The sequence below is a fragment of the Tursiops truncatus genome, chromosome 1, assembly GCF_011762595.2.
Source record: "Tursiops truncatus isolate mTurTru1 chromosome 1, mTurTru1.mat.Y, whole genome shotgun sequence".
NCBI classification, from domain to species: domain Eukaryota; kingdom Metazoa; phylum Chordata; class Mammalia; order Artiodactyla; family Delphinidae; genus Tursiops; species Tursiops truncatus.
In genome coordinates this window covers 55,946,641-55,959,835 of record NC_047034.1, presented here as the reverse complement: position 1 = coordinate 55,959,835, position 13,195 = coordinate 55,946,641, and the positions used below count along the sequence as shown (strand labels likewise).

At 43.5% G+C, this 13,195-nt stretch overlaps 1 protein-coding gene across 1 annotated transcript; it reads left to right on the top strand.

The window, feature by feature from the left end:
- The first annotated feature begins 482 nt into the window (after positions 1-482).
- Positions 483-11,686, top strand: PRDX6 (peroxiredoxin 6). Its single transcript, XM_019952005.3, has 5 exons — positions 483-660; positions 4,492-4,648; positions 7,985-8,131; positions 8,891-9,037; positions 10,357-11,686. Exons 1-5 carry the CDS (start codon positions 566-568, stop codon positions 10,483-10,485), a joined length of 675 nt encoding a protein of 224 aa, XP_019807564.2. The 5' UTR covers positions 483-565; the 3' UTR covers positions 10,486-11,686.
- The last annotated feature ends 1,509 nt before the right edge of the window (positions 11,687-13,195 follow it).

The following is a 13,195-nucleotide window of genomic DNA, read 5'->3' as shown; positions in this document are numbered from 1 at the left end:
GGGGTCGCCAGAACCCTCTGCCAGGAGTCGGCCGTGAGTGGGTGTGCAGGAAGGTAGCAGCGGATTCGTGTGGCTCCTCAGGGCGGCTGTCCGCCTTGGGGCTCCCATTCCTACTGCGTTCCGCTTCCTTTACTTCCAAAGCCCAGAACGCACCCCCAAGCCTCCAAACGGCGACGTCACTGAGTTCCCTGTCACGTGAGGAGAGAATGATAGTGTCCACAGGCTCCCGGCAGGGCAGAGGCCTGGCGAGGTGCCGGACCCGGCACAGGACTGTCCTCCCCTAGCCCAGTCCCAGACTCCCGCCGGTTCCGGACTCTCGCTCCCGCCCACGCCAGCCGCGGCCCCGCCCACCCCGCCCACGGCCTGGCCCCGCCCCTTGTCCCGCCCATCGCTCCCGCCGCGACTCCGTCTATCTAGGCTTTCCTTTGGTCCCGCCCACCCCCGCCCCTCCCGTCCCGCCCCTGGAAGCCCCATTTATTCCGCCTCCCAGCACACACGCCGGAACCAGCCAGCTGGTGGTTGTCGCCGTTGCGCCTAGTCCTCCTTCCGTGTCATCGCTGTCGCCATGCCCGGAGGGCTCCTTCTCGGGGACAAGGCTCCCAACTTCGAGGCCAATACTACCATCGGCCGCATCCGTTTCCACGACTATCTGGGAGACTCGTAAGTGGCCACCTCTTCACCCTACCCTGACCTCGGGTTACGCCCGGACTCAGGGGTGCCTTCCCTTGTTTCTCCCTTCCGTCCTCCTCACCGCTCAGCCCCCTGCTCGCCGCCCGCCTCCTCCCTGCACCAGTTCCTGCACGTGCCTCTCGTTGTGTGGCTTCTGCCCCGCGGCGGCCGAGCGCTGCTGGCTGGCCCCGACCCTCCGGCCCGCCCTCCGCCGGCCATTGGATCCTCTCTCGCCTTCCGTCCCCCGCGTGGCTGGGCCGGCTCCGGAGTGAGGAAGGGGGAGGGGAACAAAATTGGGACCGCGCAGGTCCCGGGTTCGGGAGGCCGGTGCGGAGGAGAGCTCGTCTGTTTGCCTCTGTTTGGTAAACTGTGCAAGTAGTATGGTCCAGCCGAAGGCCGGAGGGGGCAGGGGCCGGGCAGCATCGGCGGTCAGTTCCCCGGTACTCGTGCCCAGGGTCGCACCTCCTCCCTCCCTCCGTTCTGGAATTTGCTCCCTGGGGAAGGTTGGTGTCCAAAGCCAGAGTCAGAGGACACTGCTACTGGCTGAAGGTTCAGGAAGGGCCCAGCGTGTTATGTGAGGGTTCTACTTGCTGCAGTGGTATTTGCAGTCTTCTCAGCACAAAAAATTTGAAACCACCAGGTGCCAGATAGTGGCTGAAAGACTTTTTGCCCAGAACCTCCCCCAGCTGCTAGAATGTGATTTGATAACAGCTTTGGGAGGAACCCAGAACACTCTGTATGTGTGTGTGTGTCCTTCATTCCAGAACTTGCAACACCTTGAGGGAAGGGCTTTCTGAGGTTGTTCAGTTGCAGTGGGCATGGATAGCCAAGCACCTGGACACCCGTACCTTCCCCTTTGAGACCCTTTTGTTTCACTGCAGAGTGCCTCTCACTGCCCCTTCCCCCTTCTGCCTTGCTTCCAGCCTCAGGTAGACTTGCCAAATTGGTGACCCATGATCTAGCCTGGCAATCATACCTTTATGACTAGGAGTATATTGGCGTTACTGTGGTTGTACAGCTCCTGAATCAGCAAACTTTAAGTTGATTAGATTTAATGTGAAACATCCCAGATGTGTCTAGTTACATTATAGTTCTGGAGTTCCAGTGGCCCCACTACACTGTGGTCTAAGGTGTTAGAATTCCTTCTTGCTTTGTATCCCTTTTATATACAGTGTCCAGGTACATATATTACAGACAGAGGGTGCAGTTTATGAGATTAATCAAGGATTGGACAGGCCTGTGCAGAGCACCTGGAAGAGATTCTTATACCTTAGGCCTAACCAACCCCTTACCGCCCCTTAAATCCATTTGCCAGCTACTGATTAAGGGAAGAGCTAAGTTTTTTGCAAGAGAGGACTAGGCTAGAGAAGGGATGAGAAATGAACATTCAGGCAGTAAAGGCAGGGAAAGAATTCAGAAATACAGACTATGCCCAGTCTCATACTCAGAATTTAGGTATTAGTATTTCTCCAAAACTCGATGGGATTTTTAGATAATGTTCCTTCCCATTCCTGCCTACAGCCCTCACCCTCATAAAACAAAATTTTCCCAGAACTCTTAGGTTGCAAATAAATATTAATATAAAGCATATTTACTGTAGCAATAGTTATAAATGATGTCACTATTTAAGCTAACCCTATTTGTTTGGGACTTTTTTGTTGTCATTTATTGTCCTCGATCTATCTTAATTTGACTAAAAGTGGTACCTTCTCAGGGAGCCATAAGTAGGAAGATGAGAAAACTATCTGCATCTAAACAAAAATATACAAGTCTGCCTTGGGTCAGGCATGGGATAGTACTATTTCCTGCCCTACCCCGAAAATAAGTTTGAGCCCTTTATATCATTGTAATACATGGATTTTTGCCTAATATAATTTTTCCAAACTCCATTCTTAATGTGATTTCAATTCATACTATCAAATTTTGATCCAGGTGTGTTCTGGAGAAAATTAAAATAATTTCAAACGTTACAGGTTCTACCCTGCCCCTGACAACTGGAAACAACTAAGGGGTTTGGGTGCTGCATTTAGTGAGTTTATTGAGCCCAGTCACTGTTTCTGTATGTGTGGGGTATAAGCAGCTTCTTCACAGTACATCTTCACCAAACAAAACATGGGTTTTCCCTGGGTTTTCTGGGGCTTAGTGAGTGGGGACCCCTCCCTTAAATGAAGAAACCTTTTGTCTTTTGAAAATGAGGAAAAAGGAAAGGGGATAATGTAATTGTATTCCTCTGAAGAGCAGCAGTAGGGAGACTTAGAGGAGAGGCAGGCCACAGTAAGACATTCCCAGAGTTTATCCTGTTCCTAGCCATGTGGCAAACTAGAGTTTTGGCTTCTGGGAGAGGGGAGGATGTGAAGTGGCCTCAAACGAGTTCCTTAACATGATTCAGCAATACAGTCTCCTGATTCACAATGGAAAGAGAATGCCTGATTTTTCTAATTAATCACCTCTTTAACAATACAGGAAGAAGTGCCCTGCTCATTTTTTCTCAAGTTCTGGAGACTTTCCTTAAGTCTCATCTGACCCTTAAACAGATCCTTTACCACAGACTCTAAGGCCTACATTTTACTCATAGCTAGCTTATTTCAAAACATACTTAATGTCTTATTGCCCTTTATCGAAAGTAAACATACCACACCCCTCCACAATCTTAAAAATATTACCCCTCTCTTCCCAGTCTTGCCATAGGGCCATCCATCCTTTTTGTAAGAAGGTCTTTTCCTTTCCTGAAACCTTGGGAGTTGAGTGGCAAATGTAGCCGGGAATTAGGTACCTTGTCTCTGCTTTCTTCTTTGTGCTTCAGAAAACTTGGCAATCTTTAGGGAAGTCAGCTTGGCTTCTAGGCTAGAGTTAGTCATCTACTAGTTTAGGATCCTGCTTTAATGTTGTTAAGTCAACAGGAGTGTGGAAACTGTGTGTTAGGTTTTCCTTTTCAGTCGAAAGAGTAGTTTCTGTTGCCCAGGAGAAGGAAACAGTACTCCAAAGTTCTTGGTGACTTTTAGCTTGAAATGTGCTTAAAACTTACACGAATTTAACCTTAGGCAATGATGATTTAGATATTAGTATTTCCCTAAGAATCTGTAGTTGTAGAAATCGACATTGGAGGCTATCATTTTCTACCCACTTGGTCTAACGCAAAAAGAATAATAAACTGCAAATGAAGAGATAGGTAAAACTCTTAAAATGCTGTTGTTTGGTCAGGGTACAAATATTGGGTGTCCTATTTAGCAGGTTAGATCAGTAAACTAGTTTTACAGAAGTTTTTATATCTGTTCACTTCAAAGAACCAAGTGTCAGCTTTAATTTTACATATAAATAGAGGATAGAAGCCTATTTATTTCAGATTACATAATCTGTTTATTATTGTAGTCAGGCATTGGTCTAGATTCAGGGCATATTGGAACATCCATTACTGGAGGTGAATGTCAGCATATCTGTGCTTAGAAAAAAATGTAGAAAGAGTAAAAAGAAAAAAAAATTATTTCAATAAGTACTTGGTTTGAGTAGCACAGATTTTATTAGCTGAAAAGGACTCAGGGTGGCTCTAGAGTTATTAAAGGAGGCAGCATCCTTACAGTCTTTTTAAATATTTATCATGTTGAATTTCATATCTTTGATTGAATTGGGCTTTAAACATAAGCTTTTCTGGAGATAAGAAGATCAAAAAGCATTCCTCAACAGAAAAGTTTAAAAGTGATTGTCTTCATAAGCACTCATTTGAAAAAGAAAGTCATTTTTGATCTAGGATTTGTGATTTTTCATTGTACGTGATGCTGGTGATAATCTATTCATTCAACTGTGACCTTCTTTTCCTTCATTCAGATGGGGCATTCTCTTCTCCCACCCTCGGGACTTTACCCCAGTGTGTACCACGGAGCTTGGCAGAGCAGCAAAGCTGGCACCAGAATTTGCCAAGAGGAACGTTAAGATGATTGCCCTTTCAATAGACAGTGTTGAAGACCATCTTGCCTGGAGCAAGGTACAGTGCCCGTTGGCATATGCTTTGAGGTTACAGATTAAGCTATAAATTTTATAGAGTAGCTTGGTTTTTTGAGGTGAAGGTACAAGTAAGGCTCAGATTCAGCCTTCACTGATTATTTGAAAGTCTGACTTGGACTGCACAGTGACCTCCACCTTGCTAAATCCAGTGGTCAGTTCTCAGCCCCCTTCTTTCTTGGCTTCCAGGACACCACTTCTCTAGCTGTTCCTGCTCATGTGCGGCATGAGCTTCCTCATCTCCCGGCTCCTAATACTGAATATATGCTGGAGTTGCCCTGGACTCACTTCTTGGACGTCTTCTCTTTTTATCTACATTCTTCACCTTGGTAAACTCATCCACCCACATCTCTATGCTATGATTCCCAAATTTCCATCTCTAGGCCAGACTCTGCTGGCTTCCAGATTGGTGAAACCACCGCCTACAGCATCTCCCCTGGGATGTCCTATCACCTCAAATCCAGCATGTCTAAAACGGGGCTCCTGTTCTTAATCCCGGGGGTCTTACTCATCTCAGCTAATGGCATCTGTATTTTTGTAGTTGCTCAGGCCAAAAATCCAGGAGTCATCCTTAATTCCTCTGGTGTTTTCACTTCACATGTCTGATTCATCAGCTAACTTGCCTGCTCTACCTTCAAAATATATCCAGAATCCTGTTTGGAAGACTCTTTCCCCAGGGATCTTTGTGGCTTGCCCTCACGCCTTTCAAGTCTCAATTCAAATGATACCCATTAAGGCCACCCTTGCCCTCCTTATCTAAAATTATAACTCCCCTCTGTACTCCCCATCTTCCCCTGATTTGTCTCCTTAGCACTTGTCACCGTCTAAAATACTCTGCACATTGCTGATTTCGTTTGTTTGTTTCTCCCCACCAGAGTGGAGGCTCAGCAGGGCAGACCCCTGTTTCGTGCACTGCTGGAACAGTGCTCAGTACTCAGGACCTCCTAGGCAGGCAGGCAGTCTGTATTTGTCAAATGAATGAACTGAAGGACCTGTGTACTCCCAACAAAAGGATTTACTTGGATAATAAATGTGGTGGTCTAGATTTAACTTGAGAACATTTTAATGACTTTGCTACAGTGTCTACTAAATAATGATAGGGAACTTTCAAAGGATGCTTACTGTGCACTAGGCACTATGTCGAGCACTTGACATGCAACTGAATATACGATGTAGTACTGACTTGTGAGCTGGCCACCTGGGGCTGCATCCCATGCCACTTTATACCAGTTAATTCTAAGTGTCTGAGATTAGAAGAATCATGTATAGGAGAAAAGGGAAGGCATTTCTCTTTCTTGAGGTGGATTGTTTTCATTCCTTACACTTGGCTGTGAATGGTCATTGGCATTTCCACAGTATCTCACAGGCAGTTTCTCGTTAGTTTCTGGGAGCAGCCCTGTAGGGGAGGTATATGGTTCCTGCTCCCAGCTTTTCAGATGAGAGTACTTTTTTCACCCAGGCAGTTGGAAGGACACACTAAAGACTTCCCTGCAAGAAAATGGTGGCAGTGGGATTTGAACCCCAAACTAATACTCTCTTTGACACTAGATGATAGAGAGTAGGAATTTGCTTGATTTTAGTATAAAGCCAAAGCATATTGTTCTTTGCTTTTCATGGGTGTAATGTAGTGCCTATCATGCAAATGGCAGGGTTGAGAATTACTGCAGAGCAATCATTGCAAGTACAGGTGGCTGAAGGAAGAGTTTATAGCCAATTATATAATACCCTTCAAAGTATAGGAACACACCCAGGTTCATTTTCACTGGTGAGCTTGTGCCCTAGAATTTTCAAAACTGTGATTGCATTAAATAGGAAATAAGTCCCAACTTTCAGAAGCAGTGTCCAAACTTTGACACACAACTGGTTACGTAGGAAACCTCAGGGTGCCTCTAGTATGAAACCATATTGATTGTTATTTTAGCTGTGGCGACCTGATAGACCGCCAGTGACAGCAGAAGGGAGGTTAAGCTAATAAAATTAAGAAACATGTTAAAATTTGTTGTTATCCATTTCAAAGTTCATGAATGCCACTTTTATCCTATGGCATCTCTGTTGAGAAATCCACAAAGGTTCATATCTGCTATGCCATCAACTCCTGTTTTACTTTCAAGGCTCCACATAATAAATTGACCTTATTCCAGCTTTAACGCCTCTTTTTCACTACTTCCTAAAACTCTACCCAGATAAATTCCTCTTTCGCCAGTCAACAGTTTATGCTCAGATTTGCCTACATGTTTCAGTAATATTGCTCCCCCTCCCTGGAATGCCTTCTTTTGCCCTGTGAAAATCTTATCCACCCTTCAAAGGCCCAGGTAAAAGTCATACGCCTTTCTTGAAGTCTCTCCTAACTCCAGCAGTCTCACAAATGGGGATGCTGGTGTACTTCAGCATTTGCCATTTACATATTACCGTCTTGCGTTTGTTGCTACTTCTTACGGAAATCATCCAACTAAATTAGAAGTTCCTTTAAAGGCAGGAACCGTGTCTTCCTCATCTGCATCCCACACGTACTTACCATAATGCTTAGCCCACCTTAAATGCAATGTCAACACCAGATCAAATAACGAAGCTAGATTGTTTTTTTTCCCCCAAAACTTCACAGAATAGAAAAATGGATGAAGTTTTTAACTAGGGGAGGAAGGGATAGAGAGTGGAAGCAAGTACATTATTGTCCTTTAGTTCAGACTTGGAATGCTTTGTTTTTATGTGGATTTCACCCTAGTGTAAATTCACCTCTGCCTTTTCACCCATTTTTACCTTTGACTTGTCCTTGAAGTGAATATTCAACTCTCCATTCTTGTGTTTGCTTTAAGTTTTGTGTTTTCTTTTCATGTCTTAATATCTTTGTTACAGTAGCTTAATGTCTGAGTCAGGGTGCTTTTGAGGCAGGGGCCAGATCTATAAAATTATCTTTGCATGTGCTTTAATTTCTGGATGTGAACTCATTGCTACTGATGGTTTTTATAGTATTTGGGTACGCATAGGTACCCTGGATTGAAGTCTAACTCTATATTATTCAACTTTTAAAGAGTTTAATGCTGCTTTCTCAGAGCAGTAAACGCATGCTGAATTTTAAGAGACTTGGGCATGAGAAGGCTCTAGGTTATAACCTAAGTACTACACCCTACCGTTATTCCTGTCAATGAGCAGTTGGGATGAGGAGTGTTCATTCATTAATTTTCTTATTAAAATAGCTTAGAGAAATTATGATGATTATGGTCCTCTCTTCCCTGTCTTACAAGACAATGACTGTTAACTGATTGAATTCAGAGGATATGCCTGGTTTAGTTTCCTCTTTTCTCTCTCCCCTGCATTTCAGGATATCAATGCTTACAATGGTGATGAGCCCACAGAAAAGTTACCTTTTCCCATCATTGATGATAAGAATCGGGACCTTGCCATCCAGCTGGGCATGCTGGACCCAGCAGAGAAGGACGAAAAGGGCATGCCCGTAACAGCTCGTGTGGTGAGTTGCATACATCCATTACATAGTCATTGTGACTGACCAGGCTACATATGTCCAAGTAAATGCTTGGACCAACTAAAGGAAATGGGGGACTATGTCCAATTAGGATACAAGTGTCCTGGTGGCACTCTCACTTCTTATCTAAATGCTGGTACAAAGTAAAATTTTTCAGCTAAACTTTTAAACTGCTTAATTCACCGCTTTTGAAAATACATAAAAATAGTTATTCTAGGATGTCACCTAAAATTGAGAAATCTTTTTCTGTAGTCCTCCTGACAGCCCACTCTTTAAGGCGGTGGGTCATAGCCTTCTTCGTAAGGCATCCCTGGTTTTGAATTCTTATTTGTTCTGTCCTTACCCACTAGGGAACAAACTTATTCCCACATCTGCAAAAATATACAACAATTTGAGGACCAGGATCAACTCCCATTAGTATTATTTTTATGATAATCTTCCGTAGTTAACATAGTACCTTCCTGAGGCCTTTCCTGGATTCAGTTCGCAAATCAGTGTTTCTTGCTGAGACAGCCAGAGCCAAATATAATTTCCTTCAAGTTTAGAAATATAACATGGAGAAGAAAATCATGTCTACTCCAGCCACCCGGTTTGTTTGGTGTATCTTTCTAGATATTTGCAGATTTCTGTTGTTGTTTTGTTATACCCTTGAACATTTTTAATGACTTAAGAGCCTTCTGAGAGGCTTTAGTATCAAAAACATTCAAAGAGTTCGTCCTGTTTATGTGTCTGTGTGCTTTGCAGGTATTTGTTTTTGGTCCTGATAAGAAGCTAAAACTGTCCATCCTCTACCCGGCTACCACTGGCAGGAACTTTGATGAGATTCTCCGAGTAATTATCTCTCTGCAGCTGACAGCAGAAAAGAGGGTTGCCACCCCAGTTGATTGGAAGGTAAAGATGTTAAAAGGGCAGATACCCAGCTTGCCTGGAAGGCATGTGGGGCCAGTCTCTCAGTGGCTACCTCCAGGGTCAGTGTTATGTGGGGCTCTTGTTTCTGGCATGCAAGTACACTGGGAGGGCTTTTCCTCCTGGCTGAGTTTAAGATTTGCTGAGAGGCCATTTTCAGGGTCTTTAACCCCTTTTATATAAACTCCCTGTATTTCTAACTTTTAGATTATTTGGACAAATTAATTGGTCAGAATCATTCCTTTTCCTAGTAAAAGGATTTTTTAAAAAACCTTTAACTCTTCCCTGATGGCAAAATATTTATAGCAGAACCTAGACTGGCCACTTAAGTCGTGGATATAAACCTATGTGGTGTATTAATGTCTTGAAACATTTCATTTCTCTTAAGCTTCAGTCTTTTAAACCTATGTAGAATTCTCTGAAACCTGTTCATGAACTTTTAATCTCTAAGATTCCTGACATATGTAGGACATGGATAATACCACAAGACTGTCTTAACATTGCTACATTTTTTTAATATGCTAACCTGAACACCTGGTTTTGTTATTTTGTTTCTTCTGACAGGCAAACCATTTATATTCTGTTTCCATTCTTTGACCATATGTTTATTGAGCGCAGACAGTAGACACTGGGATGCAGCAATGAACAATCAGTGTAAAGTCCCTGCCCTCATAGAACTTAAATTCCAGTTGGTAGAGACAAACAATAAACAAGTTTATAGTATATTAGGTAACGATAAGTGCGACAGAGAGTAATCAAGGAGAGGTGGGGAGAAGGGGAGCACAGGTGGGAGGGTTGGTTTTATATTTGGCTGTCAAGAAAGGCCCTTCTCTGAAGGGACCTTTGGGAAGGACGTGAAAGAAGTCAGAGACCAAGTCATGCATATTTAGGAGGGAAGAGCACGGCAGGCTTGAAGGAACAGCTAAGAAGCTTTTCTAATAGTGAGCTTGGCATGTTCAAGGAATAGGAGAGCCACCGTGCTGGAAAAGCAGCAGCAGGAGGTGGGGGGAGAGGCCAGGGATGGGAGAGGAAGCCGGATTCAGTCACGCAGGGCAATGATAAGGACTTAGGTGGCAAGCCATTACTAGATTTAAAACAGGACTATTTCTTGTTAAGGTGGGGAAATACTTCCCTTCCCAAAGTGTCAAAGATCAACTTGCGAAAACAAAATTCCTCAGAGGGGATAGAGCAAAGGAGATTTGATTATTCTCATCAGCAACTGTAGCTACTTTTCTGAAGTTAATTATTGCCTTTAGCCTTCACTATAAGATTGAATTTCACCATTCACAATGTCTTTTCAATAGAATGGAGACAGCGTGATGGTCCTTCCAACCATCCCTGAAGAGGAAGCCAAAAAAATTTTCCCTAAAGGAGTCTTCACCAAAGAGCTCCCATCTGGCAAGAAATACCTCCGCTACACCCCCCAGCCATAGGCTGGCTCTCCACGGAATTGGTGCTGGAGCTGCTCACTGAGCACCGTGAGCCAGAGGATGCCAGCTGCCCATCATGTTTTCCTGCAGCAGTACCATAAAAACATCCTGGTGTGATCACAGCCAAGGTCTTTAGGTTGCTATACTACTGGCTTATTAAATGAAAATGGCACTACAAATTCCTTGGGATTCTTTGCTCTGTGCCTTTAGCAGCATTCTCTTCTGTTCATATATCTTAACATTCTCTGCTGACTCTCTTTGAAATCTGAGGCTCATCCTGTTGGATCTCTGCAGGGTTTATGACCAACAAGGTGGTATCAGTTTATGGTTGAAAAAGCCTGCTTTGCTCCATCATAGAATGAGTTATCAGGTTTTTTCAGCTGTTCTAATCAAATCCTCTCTTCTGTTACCCATTTTGGGAAGGAATAGAACTTGGGGTTCAGCTTCCTCTGTACATATCTACATATGTAACCTAAGAACTGAGTAACCCAGATGTTCTTCAATATTTCATGTTTTGATCACAACTGGGGGCAAAACCTTTTCAATTCTGTAATTTTCCAGTAGATAACTGAAGGATGAGCAGGGGGAAGGAATCTTTAAGTATTTTGCTATCAAGAAAATTTTTCAATAAATTTCTATTGAAAGTGGGAAGCTACAGAAAAGGTTCCACTTGCCTGCCAGGGAGGTGTACCAGAGGCATGAGCAACACGACAGTGCCAGGTGCCTTTCAGAGTATTTCTGGATGTCAGTTGGCTCTACGATGAAGTGCACATGAAAGGGCACACCTTGGGAAGAGGGGAGAGGGTGACTGAAAATGTTTTATTATAGATTTATTCTTGCAGTGGGGGAGGGGGACTATTTTCTGAATTTTACTTCTTAGTGATCAGCAAGTAAATCCTTTGTTAAAACGTGATCAGAAAATTCTGTTGTCACATTTTCTAGTACTAGTTCGGACTCATGTCCTGAGGGCAAATGTTTCCTTGCTAGATTTGACATGCTTTTCTCCAAAGACAGACACATAAAATTTCATATAATGAAAATGGAGGAGCGGCTGATGAAGATGTGATTCCAGGGACTTCCCTGGTGGTCCAGTGGTTAAGACTCCGCGCTTCCACTGCAGGGGGCACGGGTTTGATCCCGGGTCGGGGAACCAAGATCTCACGTGCTGCCCAGTGCGGCCAAAAATAAAGTAAAATAAAATGTGTTTCCTTTGCTTTGTAAAACAAAATAGAAAAGAAAATGTATTCCACCCCATCTCTTGGCCTACTTTGCTCCTTCATGTTACTTGCCTGGGTCCTGTGGAATTTGTGACCCCCACTACAAAGAACTCTCCTAACCTGATACCTTAAAGGGATTCCTAGATTTAAGAATATGAATCTTGAGGATAATGGGACATCTTTTGCTTTTCTGGAAAGAGCGCTAAGTATTCTGAACTCATAGTCTCTCAGACTTACTATGCTGTGCTAAGTCCTAGGTTTAGAAGGAAGTGTCCCATACCTGGTATAGTCTCTTGCATGTAGCCCTCTATACTTTTACTGAGTATAATAATGTAAAAGCTGATCCCTGGTGCCATGTTTTAGAGAAGTCAGTAAGCTTTTAGTTTCCTTGATTTCTGCACATGTAAAATTTGGGTGACACTAAGAAGGTTGAGAAGGAAGGTGAAAATTCCAAGTTACATATCCTGGTGAATGCTGGTCTGAAAGAGACTTAAAGGACTGGCATCTTGCTGTCATCTCTTATCCAAGTCACTCTATGTTTTGGCCTTAAAGAACTAAGACTATCTGGTTCTCCTTAGCACATCTCTTCTGAACTAATCCCTGAATCCTCGCATTCTGTCACCTCCCTAACTGTGAGGTTCCGCACTGCTGTCTTCCCTTGGCTATTTGCCTTCTTCAGCCCTTGTCTCTCGGAGAGTCTCGCCTCAACTTTCTTTTATGGTGACAATTCAAAGTCTAAGTCTCCAACATTAATTATTCAAACTTGAGTCTTATCTTTACTGATGGATGGAACATTGGCCATTGAATTTATAAATTCAAAATCAAATTATCAGTTCTTCCCCCAATAAATCTATTGCCCCTTTTATCACACTCAGGCACCCAAACTTTGGTGGGCTATATCTACTCGACCCACATAGGTGCTGCCACTGTGAAAACGCTGAAAAGCTCAAGGAAAAGGGAGGTCATGTACCCGCAAAATGATCTCTGGTTCTATCATGAAGCAGCCATGAAGCCATAAGACTGTGAAAGTATTCTTCTCCAAATATAAAATGTTACATAATGAATATGCATTGCCATAGTATAGTATAGTATATTCTTAATATACTATGGGGCTTGGAGAGGAGAGTTCCCCTTTCCAGGATTGTTGCTCTGTTTTCATAGGGAGAACAGATTTAATAAATCCGAAGATTTATTAACTGTAAGTGAATTATACAGCCACTGTGGCTATGAGAGAAGCATAGGAATTTGAGAGGCAGTCCACCATGTGCCTTCTCAGACAATCAGCAAATGTTCTGGCTAGAAGAGATGGTCATCTAAGATTAGCAAAGTGATCAACTTGAGGCTCCTGTGTGGTCTTGCCAGAAGTCTGACCTCCCCTCCAACCTCTACCCTAAGGGTAGGAATATGCATTAAGAAGCTCAGGAAAGGGTAAGGAGCCAGAATGGCTGTGTCTAAAGGGCCAAGTCAAGATGCCAATTGGATGCAGTGAACTGGCA